We start from the raw sequence: 23538 nt of genomic DNA, 5'->3' as shown, positions 1-23538 counted from the left end.
AAATCTGGGGCACTTGGGTGTCTCAATTGGTGAAGTGTCTGCCTTCAGCTCAGGTCATGATCCCAGAGTTGTGGGTCTGACACCAGCGAGGGCTGACTCCAGGGACACAGGCCTAGTGCCGCCAGGGTTTAACACTCTGTTTTCACCATCTTGAAATTGTTAATAATTTTACATTTGAGTTAAACTCTAATAGGATAATAGAGCACCACTGGGGCACCTGGGTGGCTCAGTGGTTGAGCATCTGCCTTCAGCTCAGGTCGTGATCCCAAGGTCCTAGGATTGAGTCCCACATCAGGCTCCCCGTGGGAAGCCTGCTTCTCCCTCTGCTTCTCTCCGTCTCTTTCATGAATAAATAAATTTAAAAAAAAAAAAAAAAAGACCATGAGGCACATTTTAGGAGCTTGGAGCTCCAGCTCATGCATGGTCCTACCCTCCAGTATTCCTGGGAAAGATTCTGTCCCTGCTCTGTCTTCCACTCACCCAACACCCTTCTCTCAGCCCCCATTCTACATCCCTCTGTCCTCCACGACATGGGGCAATTAGCACACTGTCAGGAAGTCCACATCCCACGGTCACCTCCCATGGCAGCCTAGCACAGGCTGGAGCAGGGGAGGAGGCAAGGTGGGGACCTGGAACCCTGCCAGGCTCCAGGTACCATAAGCATCCCAGCACAGAGGCTCCTCTCCCTTGGGAGCCACCCACGTGCTGTGGGTTGGGACAACAGGCCTGTGGGCCAGCGCAGGTCCACATTTTCACTGTGCCCAATGCCCTGTAAACTAAAGAGCCAGCCCATATTTAACTGACCAAATGTAAACTTTCAAAAAAATCAAGAGACTCTAATGAGTAGCAGGGTTTAGAACTACTTTTAAAAAAGAAGATAAGGTTCTTGGAAGCGTCTCTCTTCTCTCAAGTTCATTTTTCTCAGAGAGGCTTTCAACAAGAGTTGTATAGCCTAAAATCTGAGGTCCTAACTCTTGGGACAAATTAGAGAAGGCAGAGTGACATCTCACTGAAATCTGAAATGCTGGCTGGGTAAGAAGTAGAAAGCAGCATGGACAGGTGTTCCCTCAGCTCCTTCCATTCCTGGAAGCCTCAGTCTGCCAGTAAATTCCCTGTTGCTCAACTTGGTCTAGTGTTGGTTTCTGCTGCTTGAAACCAAGAAATTCTAAATACTCTGGGGGATTAGGAATAAATGCATCTGACATGGAAAATAATTCTTAATATGAAATTCAGTGAAAAGACAAAACAAAGCTAGTATCTTAGTTTGATCTCTCCCACTTATAAAAAAATCTAGATAGACATACAAAAATATTAATAATGGGAGAGATTTTGGGTAATGGCTTACAAATGAGTCTTCTTGTATCCATGTTTCTGCATATATTTTCTTATTTTTCTAAACTGAACTTCACATAGCTTGAATTTTAAACAATTTTATAAAACACAGAACTATAGTTTTAGAAAAACAAAACTTTCCCCCAAAAGAATTTGTAACATTTAACCTAAGAGTTTAACTAACCTAATAGTTGTACACCATTCAAATCTCTCAATTTTCTTTTTTTTTTTTAAGATTTTATTTAGTCATGAGAAACACAGAGAGATAGAGAGGCAGAGACATAGAGGGAGAAGCAGGCTCCTCACAGGGAGCCCGACATGGGACTCGATCCCAAGACCAGGATCACACCCAGAGCCAAAGGCAGATGCTCAACCACTGAACCACCCAGGCGTCCCTAAATCTCTCAATTTTCCCTTGAGAAGTATGTACGCTTCTATGTCAGCACAGTCAAGAAAGTAAACAAGCCTTGAACAAATTCAGATGAGTAAACACATTCTTAGGCTGACTAATAAGGAAGCAAAAGTCAGTGAGGAATATTTTCTATACAAAGTCAAAAACAAGGACACTAGGATGAAAAACTTTAGTTATTACTGATGTTTTATATAAGAATAAAACAAAACAAATTTTGGAACAGAATTCCATTCAAAAAGTGAATTCATATTCAAGGAGATGCAAGAAAGACATGACAACTAAAGGCCATGCCTGCTCCTAGACTGGGCCCATCGCGGACCTGGAGGAGCTATAAATGATCAGACAAAAGATAAAAATACCAGATCAGAAAGATAAAAATACCAGTTTACTTGAGCTGACAATCACCCTGTGTTAAGGTAAGAGACTGTCCTTATTCTTAGAAAACACACATGTGAAGTATTACACACACACACACACACACACACACAAACAAGTGAGCCAACGTTAAACCAAACAGAATAAAATGAGAATGACTGGTTAATCTGGTTAAAGGGTAATGTGTTTCTGAATTCACTCAGCCTGGTTTGATGGGGGTTAATCAATTTGGTTGTGGTTTTAAATTCCAGATTCCTGGAATACCCTTTCTAATTCTTTCCACTAGGTAATCCTACTCGTTCTTTAAAAACAAAAACAGTTCCAATCTCACCTCCCTAAAGGCCACACAAGCCCCCCAAGCCAGAAGTGACAGTTCTGCCAGTGTGTCTCTGAGCTCCTGCTCAACTGCCTCCCTCTCCTGGGTAACGACCCTAGTGCCCTCATCTCTACAGTCCTTCAATGGAGTAAGGACACAGGCCCAAAGGCCTAAAGAGGAACTGATTTGCCCAAGGGCACATAATTAGGTAAGAGACAAGATTAAAATAAAAGGCAAGATTAAAAACAAGGTATCCCAGTGACCTAAGGGTACTCTCAGTCTGATATCTTCAGGGTTCGCTTTCTGAGCATCACCATGTACACCACATGCCAGGCACCACTGTAGGAGGTTCCCATATATTATCATTTGAAATACCCCGTATCTATATACATACACTTGTGTTCTTAGCTTATTTATATATTCTCTACAAATATTACTTCAATACATGTACTTGCTGCAATAAAATGATTTATAAGAAAGTTATAAAAAAACTTACTTATAAGGTCATTCAGATGATTAAATATGTATTTCTCAGATAAATGTGGTCTTCATTCAGAGTTCCTGAAAATGCTTCAAAACCATAAAGGTGACTTGTAGACCCTGCCCAAGGGGGTCATTCTGTTGTATGTACCCAAGGGTACATACAGTTGGTTCCCCAGAGGACCGATCACATTATTTGAGGATTAGAACCTTCTGGGGAAGGGAGGGGGGCTGGAGGTTGAATCAGCCAATGACTTAATCAATTCTGACTATTAATGAAGCCTCAGTAAGAATTTTATTCCCTGCTTTGGTGAGCTTCCACACTTGGGAAACCAGAACCCCTGGTGTTGTGTCAGAACTGGGTCCAGGAACTTTATAAGACTTATCTGTTACTAATGGACTATGTCTGTTTTTTTTTTTTTTTTAAAGATTTATTTATTCATGAGAGACACAGAGAGAGAGAGGCAGAGACATAAGGCAGAGGGAGAAGCAGGCTCCTTGCAGGGAGCCCAATGTGGTACTCGATCCCAGATCCTGGGATCACGCCCTGAGCTGAAGGCAGACGCTCAACTGCTGAGCCATCCAGGCATCCCTGGACTATGTCTCCTATTTATCTGCTTAATTTTGTCTCCAAATAATGGCCTTGCTTTCTTAAACCCCATGCATAAAATGACTTATAAACAGAGATGCAGCTGGGGATTTACCCAAAGATACAGATGCAGTGAAATGTCGGGACACCTGCACCCCGATGTTTATAGCAGCAATGTCCACAATAGCCAAACTGTTGAAGGAGCCTCGGTGTCCATCAAAAGATGGATAAAGAAGATGTGGTCTATGTATACAGTGGAATATTACTCAGCCATTAGAAACGACAAATACCCACCATTTGCTTCAATGTGGATGGAACTGAAGGATATTATGCCGAGTGAAATAAGTCAGTCGGAGAAGGACAAACATTATATGGTCTCATTCATTTGGGGAATATAAAAAATAGTGAAAGGGAATAAAGGGGAAAGGAGAAAAAAATGAGTGGGAAATATCAGAAAGGGAGACAGAACATGAGAGACTCCTAACTCTGGGAAACGAACTAGGGGTGGTAGAAAGGGAGGTAGGCAGGGGGTGGGGGGTGGGGGTGACTGGGTGACGGGGGCACTTGATGGGATGAGCACTAGGTGTTATTCTATGTTGGCGAATTGAACACCAATAAAAAATAAATTTATTAAAATAAATAAAATAAAATAAAATAAAATAAATAGAGATGCAAAGAACTCCAAGGTTCTCTCACTGTAAGACTGTTCCTAAGCGGTATGATCTACCCAAGGTTTCCACTTATATCTTCCCCATCCTTTTATTTGCAAATGGACTTTCAGTCATAGTCTGTTATTAAAAGTACTGTTTATATTTTTGTTCATTCAAAAAATATTTATTAAAAATATAGATGTATCTGTTACACACCTATGCACCAGACCATAATTCTGATCACAGGTAATACCGTCGATGAACAAAACAAGAGGTCCTTGTCTACTTTTATTCAAGTGGGGGAGAAAGATAAAAAAATAATATCAGGTACCATGAGAACTCTGAAGTACAACAGAGTTGGTAAGCCAGGAGAGCACAGGGAAGGCAGCATTTCAGAGGGAAGAGCTCTCTGAGGTGGCAATGTCTCAACAGAAAATTACCTGCAACCTTTTAGAAATTAGTATTTGTCTACATGAGGGCAAAAATAAATTCTGGCCATTAATGAGGATCCTGGTAATTATTAGTCTTTCAGTATTAGGCCACCTTTTTATAAATAAAATCAATCTGGCTGAAAGTCTGAGATTTGAAAATTAAGAAACCAAACCCTTGGGATCCCTGGGTGGCGCAGCGGTTTAGCGCCTGCCTTTGGCCCAGGGCGCGATCCTGGAGACCCGGGATCGAATCCCACGTCGGGCTCCTGGTGCATGGAGCCTGCTTCTCCCTCGGCCTATGTCTCCGCCTATCTCTCTCTCTCTCTGTGTGTGACTATCATAAATAAATAAAAATTTAAAAAAAAAAAAAAAAAAAAAAAAAGAAACCAAACCCTTCCGAGGCCAATACTGTGAACTGAATTGTTCACAAGTCTAAAAAAAAAGTCAAAGTAGACATGGTCCTTATTTCGATAGTTATGAATAAAACAAACATGCACAGAACTATCAATGGCTTTAAGCATACACATCAAGCCTCACTCCACAATTTCTATTTCTTAACTTGAAAATATATAGCTGGCAATAGAGCCTCAAGTTAATAAGAAAGGAGAAAATTAAAAGAACATAACTTATCAGAGTATGACTGTGACCTTAATTTTTAAACTTTTGTTAAAATTACATATATTAAATTCACAAAGCAGAAAAGCCCCATCACATGAATCCCCATTTGGTAATTACTCCAACCATCTAGGGAGTTAAGTCAGGGTCTTCTTCGGCTAAAATAACAAATAATTCAACACATTCCCTTCAAAGATCAAGAACAAACATATTTGATAACTAGTAACTACATAAAGCACCACCTAAAAGTAACTTTTAAAAACTTGAATAAGGATCCCTGAGTGGCACAGCGGTTTAGCCCAGGGCGTGATCCTGGAGACCGGGGATCGAATCCCACGTCGGGCTCCTGGTGCATGGAGCCTGCTTCTCCCTCTGCCTATGTCTCTGCCTCTCTCTCTGTGTGTGTGTGACTATCATAAAAAAAAAAAAAAAAAAAAAAAAAAAGACTTTAAAAACTTGAATAGCTTAAAATAGCTCACTTTAAGAAAGACATAAAAGAATACTTCTTGGGCAGCCTGGGTGGCTCAGCAGTCTATTAGCACCGCCTTCAGCCCAGGGCATAATCCTGGGGATGCAAGGTCGAGTCCCACGTCAGGCTCCCTGCATGAGACTTGCTTCTCCCTCTGCTCTGTGTCCCTGCCTCTCTCTCTCTGTGTGTCTCTCATGAATAAATAAATAAAATCTTTAAAAAAAAAAAAAGATCATTTCTTGCAGGTCTGGTTTAGTGTCACAAACTCTTGTTAGTTTTCATCTAGGAAGCTCTTCATCTCTCCTTCTATTCTAAATGACTTGCCAGACAGTATTCTTGGCTGCAGATTTTTCCCATTCAGGACCTTGAAATAAGAACAAATGATGCTCAAAAAAAAAAAAGAACTAATGATGCTCTCAAGCAGTCTTCTGAAATACTAGCAATTTCCACCTTGAGGAACCTTACTCATTCCTCAAAACACTCTCAAATCACCTCCATAAAGCCAACCCTACATCACTGAAATGTCTTCTCTTAATCTCACTTATGGACTCTTACCTTCAGCAATTCCTTGCAGCTGTCAAGCCCAATATCCACAAGAATGCCTTTCACCTTTTTTCGTACCTTCCTGATGTTGTCAAGATTTTCCACAGGAATTTGAAACATTTTTTAATTTTTCCTTGAAAAAAGAAAAAAGAAAAGAAAACTGAGTACCTATATCTACATCTATATTTAACAGAGCTGGCAAACTAGTAATTTTCAGGGTGCCTGGGTGGCACAGTCAGTTGGTTGTCCGACTCTTGGTTTCAGCTCAGGTTGTGACCTTGGGGTCTTGAGATGGAGCCCCACATGACGCTCCATGCTCGGCATGGAGTCTGCCTGAGGCTCTCCCCCCCTGCCCATCCCTACCTCACACACATGCATGCTCAAATCCTCTCTCAAATAAATAAATCTTAAAAAAAAAAAAAAAAAAAAAGAGTAATTTTCAACAAATTATGCTAGGACAACTATATATCCACATGCCAAAGAATGAAGTTGGGACTTTCCTTTCATCACACACAAAAATTAACTCAAAATGGATCATACGTCTCCATGTAAGAGCTTAAACTTTGAATCTCTTAAAAGAAAACAGGCATAAATTTTCATGGCCTTGGATTTGGCAATGGACCCTTAGATAAGACACCAAAAACCAACTAACAACTAAAGAAAAAGGGGTAAGTTGGATTTCATCGAATATAACACTTTTACACCTCAAAGGAAACCATCAAAAAAGCAAAAAAAAAAAAAAAAAAAAAAAAAAGAAGAAACCGCAAAACAAGAAGAAACATTTGCAAATCATATTTCTGATCAGGAACTTACAACTCTTATAACTCAATAATTAAAATACAACCCAACTTAAAAATGGGCAAAAGAGGGGCACCTGGGTGGCACTGCCAGTCAAGTGTCCACCTCTTGGTTTCAGCTCAGGTCATGATCTCAAGGTCGTGAGATGCAGCCCCACATCAGGCTCTGTGCTCAGCCTGCTTGAGATTCTCTCTCCCCACCTTTGCCCTTCCTGCTCATACTCTCTAAAAAAAAAATAATAAATCTTAAAAAAAGAAGATGGGCAAAAATTTGAATATTTCTCCAAAGATAATATACAAATGGCTGTTAAGCACATAAAAAGATGCTAAACAACATTAGCTGTGGGGAAATGAAACTCAAAACCACAGTGAAATATGTAACTTTATACCTACTAACAGGACTATAATATAAAAAAAAGAAGAAGAAGAAAGAAAAAACACAAGTGTTGGAAAGGATGTGGAGCAACTGAATCTCTCATATGCTGTGGTAAAGTAAAACAGTGCAGCCACTTTGGAAAACAGTCTGGCAGTTCCGCAAAAGATGAAATATATAGGTGCTATATGAACCATCAATTTCACCCAAGAGAAATTAAAAACATGCATTCAAACAAAAACTTGTTCACAGCAGTATTATTCACAAGAGCCAAAAAGTGGAAACAATCCACATGTCCATCAACTGATGAATGAATAAATAAAACGTGGTATATCCACACAATGAAAGATTTGGCCAAAAAAGAAATGAAGTACTGACGTTTGCTATGATGTGGATTTCCCCTGAGGAAGATTATGCTAAGTGAAAGACATGTAGAACCACATGTTGTATTTCATATAAAGTGTTCAGGGCAAATTTGTGGAGACAGAAAGTAGAATACTAGTTGTCCCAGTTGCCTAGGGCTGAGGAGGACTGGAAGGTGATGAGTAAGGGGAACAGGACTTTAGAACAATGACAGTGTTCTAAAAAACCAACTGTGGTGATGTATGCACAACTCTCTGAATATACTAAACACCAGTGAACTATAATTATATATACACACACACATATACACTTTAAACAGGTAAACTGGGGCAGCCCGGATGGCTCAGCAGTTTAGCGCCACCTTCAAGCCCAGGGCCTGATCCTGGAGACCCAGGATCGAGTCCCGTGTCGGGCTTCCTGCATGGAACCTGCTTCTCCCTCTGCCTGTGTCTCTGCCTCTCTCTCTCTCTGTCTCTCATGAATAAATAAATAATATTTTTTAAATTAATAAGCAGGTGAACTGTATGGTTATAAATTATATTTCCATAAAGCTGTTTTTAAAGTATCTGAAAAGGCATAAAATTAAACTAAATCCTGTGGTACTTAATCAGAATGCAGGTGTGACTGTATTGTTTTTAATACATACATAAAAGATACAGTTGTAAACCTGTACATATATATTCCATAGCTCTGTCTACTAAGAGAGTCTAGAGGCAGTTACACACTCCAATAACAGTGAGCACTCCTAAAGCCCAAATCTTACTCTTTTCTTTTCTTTTTTTTAAAGATTTATTTATTTACTTGAAAGACAGAATGAGAGCAAGTGGGTTCAGGGAGGGGCAGAGGGAGAATATCAAGCAGATGAGGCACCAAGCACAGAGCCCCACATGGGCTTGATATCATGACCCTGAGATCAGGACCTGAGCCAAAACCAAGAGCTGGATGTTTAACTGACTGTGCCACCCAGGCACCACCACCCCCCGCCCAGATCTTACTTTCTAAATACCGCTTTCCACAAAGAACCAGGACTCCTTAGAAAAATGGTTGATTCTAGGGCTGAAGCATGGAAAAGATAAGACAAGCTAAGACTGTCCTACACCAGAAAATAAGCAAGTTGTTCAAAGAATGGTGAGACGTGTCAAAAGGACTCAAAAGAAACCAGCTTAAAGAAGTTCCCACTGGGGATCCCTGGGTGGCTCAGTGGTTTAGTGTCTGCCTTTGGCCCAGGACGTGGTCCTAGAGTCCCAGGATCAAGTCCCGCATCAGGCTCCCTACATGGAGCCTGCTTCTCCCTCTGTCTGTATCTTTGCCTGCCTCTCCCCCCACCCCCGCCCCTTCTCTAGTCTCTGGTGAATAAATAAATAAATAAAATCTTAAAAAAGAAAAAAAAGTTCCCACCACCCAAATATGAGACAATTTGGGCAAAAAATAAATGACAGTAATAGATTACAACCTGTGGCACTGAATTTTTCAAAACACAATGCAACAGTACTTCCCACCCCACATGCTCTTTTGCAATATGACCTTGGGCACCTGGGTGGCTCTGTCAGTCAAGCGTCTGACTCTTGATTTTGGCTCAGTTGTGAGCTCGGAGTTATGAGATCGAGCCCCACATTGGGCACTGCACTGGGCACTGCTTCACATTCTCTCTCACCCTCTCCCACTCTCTCTGCACATGCTCTAATAAATAAGTAAATCTTTAAAAAAATATATATGATCTTGACAATTCTCCCCCAAAGTGGGGCACTTATGCCTCACCCCTTAAACTTGGGCAGAACTCTGTGGCTGACTCAACCCGTAAAGTATGACAGAGGTCATCCCATGTGACTTCCAAGACTAGAGCAAGCTTCTGCTCACTCTCTGAGCACCATCACCTTGGAATCCAGACACCATGTCATGAGGCAGCTCAATTAGCCCACATGGAGACCATACAGAGATGTTCCAACCTCAACCACCAGACAAGTAAGTGAAGACACTTCTAGACACCTGGCTCTCAAGTCACCTCTGCCTTTGAGTCTTCCTAGATAAGGAACAGAAATAAGCCATTTCCCCTGCTCCAGTCTGAACTCTAGATTCAAAGAATTACTGAATTTTAACCAAATGCTTTATTCTACAAAATTGTGGCGTGATTTGGTAATCATCAACATGGTGATAAAAATTAAATATATTGAAAATCTGATGAGGAGTGAGATATGTACATGATTTCCAAGCACCTCCCTAAAATTACTTAATAATTAAGTAAGGGGCGCCATAAGTGCCTCAGCTGGTTAAGCATCCAATTCCTGATTTCAGCCCAGGTCATAATCTCAGAGTTGTGAGGTCATGCCCTGAGTCAGGCTCCACACTGGGCATGGAGTTTGCTTGAGACTCTCTCTTTCCCCCTCTCTCTGTCCCTCCTCATCCTCTAAATAAACAAGTAAATAAATACCAAAGGAAGAAGAGTAATTCACAGAAGTCTGGTAGACTTCTCAACCCAAATTAATAGACACTGCACAAAATAGCCTATACTATTCGAAAGTGTCCAGACCATACAAGGTAGCACTATTCATAACAGCCAAAACATGGAAATTGAAATGTCCTTCAAATGGTAAATGGATAAACACAATGTGGTATACCCATACAACAGAATGTTTCTTGGCATTAAAAACGAGGTACTGGGGATCCCTGGATGGCTCAGCGGTTTACCACCTGCCTTCAGCCCAGGGCATGATTCTGGAGTCCCAGGATCGAGTTCCACATCGGGGTCCCTGCATGAAGCTTCCTTCTCCCTCTGCCTGTGTCTCTGCTTCTCTGAGTGTCTCTCATGAATAAATAAATAAAATCTTAAAAACAAAAACAAAAACAAAAAACTAGGTACTGATACACACCACAAAACAAATGAATTCAAAAGCATCACGCTAAGTGCAAGAAGCCAGATGCAAAAGTCCTCACATCATCTGACTCCACTTATGTGAAATATTCAGAAGAGACAACACTACAGCGATAGAAGGTAGGTTAGCAGTTGGCTGGGAATGAAAACAGGTTTTTTGGAGTGTACCAGAAATGTTCTTTCATTGGACTATATAATTTGACATGAATTACACACTTTAAAAATATATATACGGAAGGAAAACTACAGAACTGTTGCCCGCTGAAAGAGACTAAAAATGAGTAAATACAAAGTGCAATTCTAAGTTAATTCTTTTACTAGAAATATTATTGGAACACTGGAAAAATTTCAGTGGAATCTGAGGATTTGATGATAATTATTCATTTCCTGATTCTGATGGTTTTATTCTGGATGTAGGAGACTGCTCTTATTGTAGGAAACAGACAATATTTGGGGTAATGTGGCATCTTGCTTAGCTAATTTCTTTTAAATGTTTCAGGAGAAAAAAGTTCTTTGTATTATATTTGCAGCTTTCTATAAGTCTGCAACTATTTCAAAGTTTTTTTAATGTGTAAGCTATCACACTAAAAAAATCAAGTTCAAGTTAAAAAACATCAGGTTAAAATAACGAATGCCAATCTTACTAACAGAACAGTAACTTTTAAACATTGATAATATCCACTAGCAGTGAAACTAAGTGGAAAAATCATAATTTCTACATGTTCAGAAGCAGTTTGGCCATATTTCCCAAGATTTTAAATGACAACATCTGTGAGTCAGCAATTCCACTTTTACACTCCTCTTGTCACCCCTCTTCCCGCAGTGCATGCCTGGTGCCCCTCAGAGTTTATGCTTCTTGCATGGCACCCTGTTGCAATGATCCATTTATATATCTATTTCTTCTATTAGGTTAAACTCCTCCAGGGTAGGAATCATGTTTTCTTTGCATGGGGCCAATCACAGAGTATAACATACAGCAAGCGTTCACAATAAATGAACAAAAGAGATAAAAATAAAACAGGAATCATAAGACGTGTGGGAAGCGCCATAAAGGTTTAAAACGGCTATGGGAGGGTTTACAGTTGGAGCCCAAGACAGTCTAGGTGAACAGATCAGAACCAAAAAAGGACCGAGGTAAAGGAAAAAAAAGTCTCCATATATTTGACCAAAGGTAAATAAAACCAAAGAGGCAGACTGGAATCAAATGGGTGGGGCAGAGGGAGGAAGGGTTAACCTGTAAGAGGGAGGAATTCCCAGTAGGTACAAGGGAAACAAAAAGTTTCTGAAAAGCTAATTTGGAGTGAGTTTTCCAAATCTCATCGTCTATGTCAAAAGTGTATCTTAGGTTCAGTAGAAGGAGAGACTGAAGGATCATTTAGCACTTTATAATTGAAGAACATTAAATCCTAAGAAATAAAGTTAAAAATTATAAAATTATTAAAAATGAAATGCACATATGGGTTCTAGCCTTCAAAAGCCTCACCTGGGAGCGCCTGGTGCCTCAGCAGGTTGGGCGTCTGACTCTTAATCTCAGGGTCATGAGTTCAAGCCCCAGAGCCTCACTGAGGAGCTGTCAAGCACCTCATGAGGGTGTTCCTAAAAGCTAAACACAAGGTCACTTTCAAGCCCACACTGGCTTCCTCAGCCAGAGCAAGCCTCAATGAAAATCACTGTTAGATGCTTTCCACTCAACTCTACTTGCTTTCATTTCATCCTTAAAGTTCCATCTGTTCTCCATCCTTTGGGGTTCTCCTTTTCCCCAGAGCTGTTAAACAGACCTGTCCAAGGTTAAAACCATCACCCACTTGTATCTGAAACAAGGAAGCAAGCTACATTTACTGCAGGCAAAGAAGGATGGCTTCACATGGTAAGCACTAATCTTGAAACTGGATCTTACCACCGGGTTCTGAGAAGCACAGCATCCAAGCACTAGTGGACTTTGAGCACTAGTTTGGGGATGGGCGCATCATCAGAGGCTGGTTCCCAGAGGCTGTTGCAGCCTGGCTAACTCTCAGGAGGACAGGAAATGAGGCTGTCAGCAACTAGGCCCTGTAGTTACCTGCTGAAGCCTTGGGAGTAGGGCCAAGGAACTGTCTGTCCTTTCCTGAATCTGGAGAACAAGAACTTTGATTCTCAAATGTAAGCACCCCATTCCCTCACCATGGTTACTGTGGCTCCCAAGCAGGTTAAATGCATACCTTCCTCATTAGGACACAGCAGCAGAAGGTGGCCGCACGACCCTGTCCACCTAAGTGGTCAATTGCACATTTCCTATCGGTGGGTGATACACGTGGGCCTCCCCCAAATTCCACTCACTGCACAAGAAAATACGATTTCCCAAGGGAGCACTTACAGTTTCTTTTGTTTTTTTAGGATCAAGATCACTTAAGATCATTTCATTCTGGAAAAAGTCCACTCCAAAAATGAGTGGTTCAGGTCATCTCACAGGAACTTGGGAGATCGTGTGAAACTGAAGTTATAGAGGGATGTGCCAAAAACACCCACACTGCACAGCAGTCTCAGCAGCAGAGTCCATTAGGGCACGTCCTGGATTCCAACTGGGTCCACAACCACGAGCTGTAGTTAAGTGGTCTGTCCCCGGGGCGGGGACCAGAGGCACGGTGACCACCAGCATCCAATGAAGCGTCCGGACCACCGCAGCAGACCACTGCACGCTCACAATCCTGCGGCACCGAGCTGCGGCCTCCCAGGGGCCGTGTAGACAGGCCCTAACACGGTGAGACAGCCGGGGTGCGGAACATGGGTCAGGGTCCGGGGCCGCAGCACCCGCCAATGCTGCAAGCGCGCCGGGCAAAGCGGGGTGCCCGCCTTCGACCGCAGACCCCAGCAGCCCCGCCCCCTCGGCCCCCCTCCGCGCCGACGGACCACCTGCAAGCAGCCCCGATGCCAGCCCACCTGACGGCACTCGATTGTCACCCCGCCGCAGCCCGGTGGCCGTGGCCTCCGCGGGATATCCCTGCACTCCGTGCCCTGCCGCCCCGGGGGTCGCGCCCGTGCGCCGGCGGCCCCCCCCCACAGCCGGCCCCTCGGGGCCTCCGGGGACCGTGAGCACCTTCCGTCCCACCAGGACGCGTGCGAGCAGCACTCCGGCGAGTCTCCCGCCCATACTCGGACACGTAACACCCCTGACTCGGATTATGCAAGTGCGCACGGTCCGCACGGAGTCCGTCTGACCGTCCGGGTCGGCGGGCTCCGCGGAGGCAGCGGGATCGTGGGCGCCGGGGGCGCGGGGGGAGCCCGCGAGGGGAGCCCGCCCCGGACCCAGCTCCGCGCCCCCGGACCCGCACGGCCGACCTGGGCGCTCCCGCCGGGCTCCCCGGGCGCAGGCTGCGCGGAGCAAGCGGGCCGCCCTCCCTCCCTCCCTCCGTCCCTCCGTCCCTCGGCCGTCCCCGCCCCGCCGCGTCCTGCCCCGCCGCCCCCCGCGACCACCCCCGACGCCCACGTGATGCGGAGGGATGACGGCCGCCGCCCGGGCCGCGAACCCCACGCCGGGCCAACATCGCAGGCTTCGGGAGGCGGGAGGCGGGAGGCGGGAGGCGGGAGGCGGGAGGCGGGAGGCGGGAGGCGGCCGCCGGCCGCGGGCTGTGGGCGGGGCTGGGCGGGGCGCGGCCGCCGTCGGGCCTCCGCGGGCCTGGGCCGGGCAGGGCCGGGGGCGTCGCCGCGGGGCTGGGCCTGGGTCGTACCTACCGCTGGGCGCTCGGAGCGCCGCTGCGTCCCCCGTCGCCTCTCGCCGCGCCGCCGTGGCCCGTCGGGGCCCCGCGCTCCCGCCCGCCTCCGCCCCGCGCGGCGGGACCCCCGCCTCGGCGCGCGCCCACCCCCGCGCGACCCCGTCCCCTCCTCCCAGCACGGCCAGAAAGAGAAAATGGCGCTCGATTTGCCTCCGGAAGTGACGCGCACCCTCATTTGCATGCCAGTACAGCCAGCCAATGGGAGGAGAGTATGCATGGGACCCCCCCTGGGCACTGCCCACAGGACCCCTGGGGCCCCTCCCTGAAGCTGGACTGGAAGCTCTGGAGTGGGGGTGGGGGGAGGGTCCCTGTTGGAGCCCCCGCCCCTCACCCCTTTCCTGCCACAGTGGGCTGGCCTGCCAGCCTCTCACTAGCATCTCTGCAAACTCTCTCGAGAGTTTGAGTGGCTGATGACGTCATTGAAGGGGCGGGGCGAGGGCGCCGTCCACCACGTGACCAATCACGTGTGCTCACCAGAGCTTTGACTTCATTTACATGGAATGGGGGTGGAGCTAGTGGCAGGGGCAGGAATGGGAGGCCCCGCCCACATCTCAGAGCCAATGGGAAGCCAGCTGCGAGGAGAATCCTGCGCTGCCATTGGAGGACACAAGTTGGGCTCTCAGAGCTTTAACAAGAATGCCCTTGGACTGATGGGGGCTCCTGACCTCACGATTATTTCCTGAGAAAGTTGTCACACTTTTTCTTGAGAAGTCTGATTTTTTTTAGTTAGAGCTACTATACGTTGTGTAGAGAAGAGGTTAATTGCATACACTTGTAAAAACTCTTAACTGGCCTAAAAGTTCACTTTTGCCCAAATTTTAATTGTGAAGCCATAATATGATATTCCACATGGAGTGGGAGCTTTCAGAAGGGTCTTCATCCCTTGAGTCAGACTTGCGGGGGAAGACAAGGACCACACCGCCCTCAGGGATCTTGCACTTTAGTGAGAGGCTGGGTGCGCATGCAAACACCTCCTTTTACCTCTTGGGGCCCTGTCCTCTTCTGGCTCCCTAATGACCATTCCAGACCATCCCCACCTCATCGACCTTCTCTGAGCACCTGCCCTGCTCAACTTCACTTCCAGCAGAAGACCATGTCTCCTTCCACAACCCTAAGACCCTCAGACGGGAGGTTCCTTGACCTCCTGGTGGCACCATGCGCACCTGTTTCTTCAACGACCACCCTCACCATGGACCTAGTTTGAGAGGATGTGCTGGCCATGCCCCTCCCCCAGTCTGCCCTGCCGTGGACCTCCCCAGTGACCAAAAACGTAACAGGCACGAAATAACGGAAGTAATTTAAAAATGTGTTAAATTCTGAACTGCATGACATGACCACGGTTTGCTCCTTTTCCCTACAGGAATACAAGTCATAATTGAAGGAGAGTTTAATCTTTATATTTATTTATGAGTTATGATTTAATGTGCTAATGAGTCAGTGCTAAATGGGTATGATATCCTTATGTATCTTCCTTGAAATCATGGGTGTGATGAAAAGTAAAGTTAAAGCCTTCCAGTCCCCTTTGATCCAGATCAAGGTGTTATAAGGAGAGCATTTGGTCACATTTTTCCCAATGTGGCCTGGGCACCTTGAACTCTACATCCTTGTGCTCTGAACCCTCAGCACTCTGCAGAAACTCTTAGGTAACCGACGACCTCATTATCGTTAGACCCAAGAACAGATGTGAGTCCTCACCCTTCGTTTGTCACCCATCTCCCTCTCCTGAAGCTCTTCTCTCCCTAACCACTTCCAGATATGCCCCTCCATCTTCTCCAAGATCTCTGTTCCTTATGTCTTCATCAACTTCCCTTCCTCAGCCTTCAATGTGGCATTCTTCAATGTGGATCTCCAGGGTTGTGCTCACTTTCATTCATTTTTCAACACATATTCATCACCCACATCCTATATGCCAGGTGCTGTACTAGGTATCAGAAATCCCATCCCTCTCACTTTATTACTCTGCATACTCTCCCTTCTTAATCTCAATTGCAGATTCAAATTTCATTATTTCAATTCCAAATGAATATATCTACCTCTTTCCTAAGCTTTACTTTTATTTTTCTGGCTGCCAATTGGGCAGCCCCACTTGGGTCTCCCTCACTCAGATTTAAAATGTTCCAAACAAACAGCTTATCATCCTTCCTTGTAATTACAGTAAGCGGTGTGATTGATTGTCTTTCATTTTACCATCTCCAGTTTTCCAATTTTACATTCTAAGCAATCCTCAAATCTGTCATCTCACTTGCAGCCTTGGAATTCAGCTCATCTCCTGAGGAACACCAACACAAGCACCTAACTTGTCTCCAGCGTTGGCTCCACAGGTACATTCTCTAGTCAGCCATCCTTGTGATGTAGCTAAGACAAATTGGACCCTGCCATTCCACATCCTCCCAGGAACAAGCCCAGTGGTCAGCACAGCACACAAGCTCTCCAAGCTTGATCAGTCCCAGCCCATCTCCTGTTCCTGAAACACCATGCAGTGCCCATAGGGTTCCTATCCTCTCCACTGCCAGAACTAATTTTCATCCCATTCCCATTCAAGGCTGCATACTGCTGCCCTCTCTTTCAGGAAAATCTCCCTGACCGCTACCACTCCACACAGAAACATTACAAACTGTGGTGGGCACATCTCCTTGGTATTCCAGAACATTCTGTGCGTCTGTCACTGCACTCACTGGGTTGTTTCATCACCATCTGCTAATGTGTTTCTCTGTCAGAAGAGCTGTACCAATAGGAACCATGTCTTCTTCACCACTATATCTCTGATGCCTAGGTTACTTTAAGAAATATAATATAAATAAATATTTTAATAAACATAAGACAGGGCAGCCCGGGTGGCTCAGCGGTTTAGCACCGCCTTCAGCCCAGGGTGTGATCCTGGAGATACGGGATCGAATCCCACGTCAGGCTCCCTGCATGGAGCCTGCTTCTTCCTCTGCCTGTGTCTGTGCCTCTTTCTCTCTCTGTGTCTATCATGAAAAAAATAAATAAAATCTTTAAAAAAAGAAAATAAACATAAGACAATTTTAGGGGCACCCAGGTGACTCAGTCAGTTGAGGGTTCCGTCTGCCTTTGGGTCAGGCCATGATCCCAGGGTCTTGGGTCAGACCAAGATCCCTGGAGGGAGCCTGCTTCTCCCTCTTCCTCTGCCCCTCCCCCTGCCTGTGCTCGAGCTCTGTCTCTGTCAAATAAATAAAATCTTTTAAAAATTTTTATATAAGACAATTTTAATAAAATTTGGTTAAAAAAGTTTTACCCATCTCATTATGAAATATTTTGAACATACTGAAAAGTTGAAATAAGTATACAGTGAACACCATCACTGAACTTTTACAATTAACATTTTGCTGTTTGCTTTATCGCCCAGCTATCTATCTATGTTTGCATCTCTTGATCCATGCTCTTTTTTTTGATGCACTCAAAGAGTGCATCAGCCCACTACATCCCTAAATACTTCGGCATTGATATATGAGTGATGTTTCGAACTATAATCAACAGCTTTGGTGTTGAAAGGACTGTCCCTCCCCACCATAGAAGGAATGAGCAATATGGCCCAGTGAGACTCGTCAAGATTCTTTTCAAAGACTCAGGAAAACACATGGCCAAGATGTAAGCAAATCATGTCACAGCACACAAGTGTGTTCTGCTTTTCCTTAACCGACTTGGTGTCAATATAAGTATAGATGCTTTGATTTTACTTGTTCAGTTGGGCTTAAAGGAGGGTAGGCTGAATCTTTCCTAGTTCACCTCATATAATCAGCGTCGGCATTTGTAGTATAATTGTCCAGCATAGAGAGTGCAATCCGAGTGACCACAGAACAGAGAACAATCTTAAACTAGTCCCAGACTCTGACATGTCTGTCCACAGCTACCTTTGTACCCAGTTACAGGGGAGAAGCCCTATGGGCTCTTGCTGCCCTGAGGGCCCTAGCTGGGAGATACAAGTGCTTTTATGTGTAAAGAAAGGGGGGAAGCATCATATCCTGAGACAGATCTGAGTGAACAGAGTGGGCTTGATTTCAGCTCCAACTGCCCCCACCTTAGCTTGTCTCCCTGTGGGGTCTGCACAGCATACAGCTATATTTGGCACCCCTGACTGAGCTATAAACAGACAAGCTGTACACATGCTCATCTACAATAAAATAAATTGCTAAGGTTAATCTAAAACCACTGAAATTTCCACAGAAAAGAGGGACAGTTATTCTTTATGAATAAGTTACATCTAATCACTCCTTTCTTGCCTGTGTTCTATATATACTTTTTGTGTGTCTTTCTTGCCTGTGTTCTATATATACTTTTTGTGTGTCTACTTTTTGTGTGTGTATACTTTTTGTCCTGTGTTCTATATATACTTTTTGTGTGTCATTGCCAAGGAGACAATGATGAGCAGAAAACAAAAGCTTAATCCACCGGAGGAGAACATCATCAGTGAAATCGCTACACAATGAGAATTTAATTATAAACTGAGGTAAACACTCCTGAAGAAGATATGTTCTCCAAGCATCTATGATGCAGAAACTTGATCTAGAGTAGCAGTCTTAAGGAAGCAACAACCTGAAGTCAGAGGGACAAGAAAACATTAGTGGATCAAAACAGCTAGATTTGGTAAGGGGATGTGACTGCAGGCAGCAGGAACAGCCCCTGCAGAGACCCTGTGCCTGGAAGGAGCATGTCCTAGGCAGACTGAGGAATGAAACCAGAATAACTGAAGCACACATCACAGGAAGAAAAATGCTATGAGAGTAGGTGAGGGACCAGATCATGAAGCCACTTGGGTCTTCCTAAGACCAATGAAAAGCCAATTGAGTGTTTTCACTGGATGGGTTGATAGAATTAGATTTGCATCTGGAAAATATAGCTGGCTATATCAGGAAGGAAACAGTAGAGATGAGAGAAGGGTAGATGTAAAGCAAGAGTTAGGAGCTTGTTAGAGTGACCCAACAAGGAACATGTTGGAAGATGATGGTAATCTGGAGCTGAAATTATAGTAGGAGCTCTGAAGATGGAGAGGAGTGGACAGCTATGAGAGATAATTAGGAGGTGACGTGAACAAGGCATGATGATAGTTCGGACACTGCTGTGAGTGAAGTGTCAGGAAGGATGGCATTGAACAACTCAACACCAAGTAATTTGAAGATGGGCAGAGGACCTAGACAGACATTTCTCAAAAAAAGACACCCTAATGGCCAACAGACACATGAAAAGATGCTCAGCTTCACTCATCATCAGGGAAATGCAAATCAAAACACAATGAGATTGCATCACACCTGTCAGAATGGCTTGAATCAAAACTACAAGGTGTAACTAGTATTTGGTGAGGACATGGAGAAACGGGGGACCTCATGCACTGTTGGTGGGAATGCAAACTGGAGCAGCCACTCTGGAAAACAGTATGGGGGGGGGGGGGTCCTCAAAAAAAATAAAAAATAGAAATGTGATCCAGTAATTCTACTACTGGGTATTTAACCTAAGAAAACAAAAACACAAATTTAAAAAGATACATGCACTTCAATGTTTATTGCAACATTATTTACAACAGCCAAGATATGGAAGAAGCCCGAGTGTCCTTTGACTGATGAATGGATAAAGAAGAATGTGGTGTATATATACAATGCAATATTAGCCATAAAAAAGAATAAGATCTTGCCATCTGCGGAAAAGATGGACTTAAAGGATGTGCTGAGGAAAATAAGACAGAGAAAGACAAATACTCTATGATTTAACTTATACATGAATCTAAAAATCAAAACAAATGAACAAACACACCTGTAAATACAGAGAACAAACTGATGGCTGCCAGAGGGGAAGAGGGAATGAGCAAAGTTGGCAAAGGAGTTCAGTAATGGAATGAATAAATCACAGGAATAAAAGGTACAGCACAGGTAATATAGTCAGGTATTGTAATAGTGTCGTAAGGTGATGGGTGGCAGCTACGCTTGTGGTGAGCACAGTACTATAGAGATGTTGAATCATTATTGTATCCCTGAAACTAACATAACACTGTGTGTCATCAAATAGAATAAATAACCTCAAAAAAGAGGGAGACAGACAGTGGAAACCCTGGAGAGAGAATTATGGATCACAGATTTGATCTTAACCATGTTGGATATAACTGTTAAGACTTCTAGGTGTCAGGACACCTGGGTGGCTCAGCGGTTTAGCGCCTGCCTTTGGCCCAGGGTGTGATCCTGGAGTCCCAGGATCAAGTCCCACGTTGGGCTCCCTTCATGGGAGGTTTTAAAAAAAAAAAAAGACTTCTGGGTGTCTGAATCTGAAAACTCAGGGTAGAAATATAAATTTAAAGTTACCATAATGTAGGTGATAATAAAGCTATGAACACTGATGAGAGAGTAAAGAACCAAACACAAAGGTTCTAGTACAAAAAAAGGCACTACAGGAAAGTTGCTTCTTGGAGTCATATCTACCCTGTGATTCTATATTTTAATACAATAATAAATCTATTTTTTAAGATTTTATTTATTTATTCATGAGAGACACAGAGAGAGAGAGAGAGAGAGGCAGAGACAGGCAGAGGGAGAAGCAGGCTCCATGCAGGGAGCCCGACATGGGACTCGATCCCGGGTCTCCAGGATCATGCCCTGGGCTGAAGTTGGCACTAAACCGCTGAGCTACCTGGGCTGCACTACAATAATAAATTTAAAATACAAATCATTTTGTAGGCAACCACCTTCCTAGGTTTATTAGGACAATAAGATAACAATAAGATAAATTTGTGAATTCTATAGTTGGTGTTGGTGGGGGTTTTTATTTAAAAAATTATATTTATATTTAGCCAACTGGACTCAGTTTAAATGATCCTAATTTTTTTGGCATCCAAAGCATCATAGTCAGTCAAATACAGGCCTTCTCTCTATCAGGCCTGATCAAGCTGTTGACCTTGGCCAATCAATATCGTAGAGTTTCTTCACAGTCTGTTTGATCTGGTGCTTATTGGCCTTGACATCCACAATGAGCACAAGTGTGGTGTCTTCTATCTTCTTCATGGCTGACACAGTAGTCTGGAGGATCTTGATGGCATAGTGGTCAAGCTTGATTCTCCTAAGGATGCTCTTTCCAGGGTATTCGGGCTGGCTTCGGAGACACAGGGTCTTAGATCGTTTCAATGTAGGTGATGTGCAGATCTTCTTAGTGTGACTTTGGATGCCTTTCAGCACCTCTTTCTTGGTTTTCAAAGCCTTTGCTTTGGCTTCGGCTCTGGGAGAGGCAGGAGCTTCCTTCTTCGACTTTCGCGCCATATTCATGAAAGGGTGGTACTGGTGTTATTATGTAATTGGCAAAACATTAGATACCCTGCCAATAGAAAGTAATTTTATCATAATTAATTCTAGAAATCATTTCTTCAGAAGAAAATTTTCACATATGTTAATTCAGATTATCTACATGAACTATTGTAACACTACAGGGAGGGTTGACAGAGTCAAGCTTGGTGTGATGTATGACCAGTGTAATTTAGCTTACAATGGTATGGTAATCGATGGAATAGCAACTTGTGGAATAATGGTGTAGTCCAGGAACAACAGGAGGAGCATCTTACCCAGGCAAACATTGGAACGAGCTGGCAGGGGAAGTGATGTCTATACTGAAAATGTACCCAGGTGAAGAGAGAGATAGAAAAGTGTTCCAGGTAGAAGAAATGGACTGTCCCAAAGCCTGAAAGGAAAAGAGAGCAAGATGTTTACAGAAAATAAAAGAAGTCCAATTTGGTTACCAGTGCAAGGGAGAGAAGGCTGGAAAACCAATAAGGGATTATTATGTCCAGTTACAAAGAGTAGATTTATTCCAAGGGCAATGGGCAAAGGGTTTTAAAGCAAGGGGATGATCTAAACAAGTGTATGTTTTGGAAAGGTTACTCCAGTTTCAGTTTTTATCACCTGTTTGTTCTACACAGTTTTATAATCTACATAAATCCAGTTTGTCATGTGGAAACAAATGAAGATCACCCAAGGGAGAACACAACAGCTGCCATTTATTCAGATCCTGCACCAACAAGTGAGTCAGCCACCACCACTTGTGTTTGGTGGAAACTCAAGAGTAAGCAGAAGAGGACACTCTGACTGGAGACGGTTGGCTCAGGGCAGTTGGAAGTGGCTAAGCGGAGTTGTGACAGCTCATGCTTGGGGGTACACAGTGTGGGGAGTCACTTTTTTCTGCTGGCCCTAATTTGGAAGAGGAGAAAATAGGAGAAGCCGGCAGTCATTGACCAAGTCCTTCTCATTCTGGGCAGATGGCTACAGAGACTGTTGTAAATGTCCACTTAGTCTCCCAATGCCCCCTCCTCGCTGGTCTTTCTGACACCTGTGAGAGGCTGACCACTTCATGGGCAGCTGATGACCTTCACAACTCAGGGACTCTCGTTGGCTCCAGTCAGTCATATCATGACATCTGTTCTTTCTGTTGCTGTGTCATCATGGCAACCGGCTGACCTGAGAAAGTAGCTGCCCACAAGAATTCAAGACAGGATGTGACAGAGCAATGTCATGTCATGACCACTGGGACAATGACAAGAACAATTCATAGTCTTGGGGGTGGGGCAGAAGAGAGTGACAGAGAGAATCTTAAGTAGGCTTCACACCCAGGACAGAGTCTGACACAGGGCTCAATCCCATGACTCTGAGATCATGACCTGAGCTGAAATCAAGAGTCAGATGCCTAACTGACTGAACCCCCAGGTGCCCCCAGTTCATAGTCCTATAGGGTGCTTTGGAATTATAAACTTCATTTGCCCAACCCAAACAAGAGAAAAAACCCATAGACCATGAGGATTCATGTTCAAGAGACAGATGGCTTTTCCTTACAGCCATGTGTGGTCTGATCCGCTTTGCCTGTTTCATTGATCCACACACAGCAAGAAGCATCAGCAGTGGCACAGACCCTGCCCTGACTAGCCAGAAAGGACTCTAGAGCAAGCTCCACCACCCATCACCATGTATGCCAGTCTACAGTGCTCCAGGGCAGTGGTGGTCACAGTTTCTCTAGGGGAAAGAGTAGCTCTCCTTCTCTTTGTAGAGTTTCCACCTTTGGGAGCATTGCTGTGGTTGTTGGCATCACAGTGAATCAGAAAGCCATCCAGGAAAAGTGTCTGAATGATCAAGGTAGCCTCATTTTGGAGCTCATGTCTAAGTTAGGGTTAACAGCCTTGTGGTGTCTACCTTAT

General features: G+C 44.2%; 1 protein-coding gene across 5 annotated transcripts in view; it reads right to left on the bottom strand.

Annotated features, from left to right (window-relative positions):
* Positions 1-14583, bottom strand: part of ADNP2 (ADNP homeobox 2) — a 32799-nt gene extending 18216 nt beyond the window's left edge. The window contains exons 1-3 of one of the 5 annotated variants that reach the window (XM_041739495.1): positions 13120-14040; positions 12098-12217; positions 6225-6345 (exon numbers count right to left, since the gene is read on the bottom strand). In XM_041739495.1, coding sequence (XP_041595429.1) covers positions 6225-6332 — 108 coding nt within the window. In that variant the 5' untranslated portion in view covers positions 6333-6345; positions 12098-12217; positions 13120-14040. Of the gene's footprint in view, positions 1-6224; positions 6346-12097; positions 12218-12967; positions 13099-13119; positions 14041-14318 lie in introns of those variants that run through there. The other 4 variants (XM_041739498.1, XM_041739494.1, XM_041739496.1 and 1 more) reach the window with 4 other exon arrangements.
* Between the last annotated feature and the right edge of the window lie 8955 nt (positions 14584-23538).

The sequence above is a fragment of the Vulpes lagopus genome, chromosome 24 (genome assembly GCF_018345385.1).
Source record: "Vulpes lagopus strain Blue_001 chromosome 24, ASM1834538v1, whole genome shotgun sequence".
In the NCBI taxonomy this organism is placed as follows: domain Eukaryota; kingdom Metazoa; phylum Chordata; class Mammalia; order Carnivora; family Canidae; genus Vulpes; species Vulpes lagopus.
Note: the sequence above shows the minus strand (reverse complement) of the source record. Positions and strands in the feature narration are given on the sequence as shown.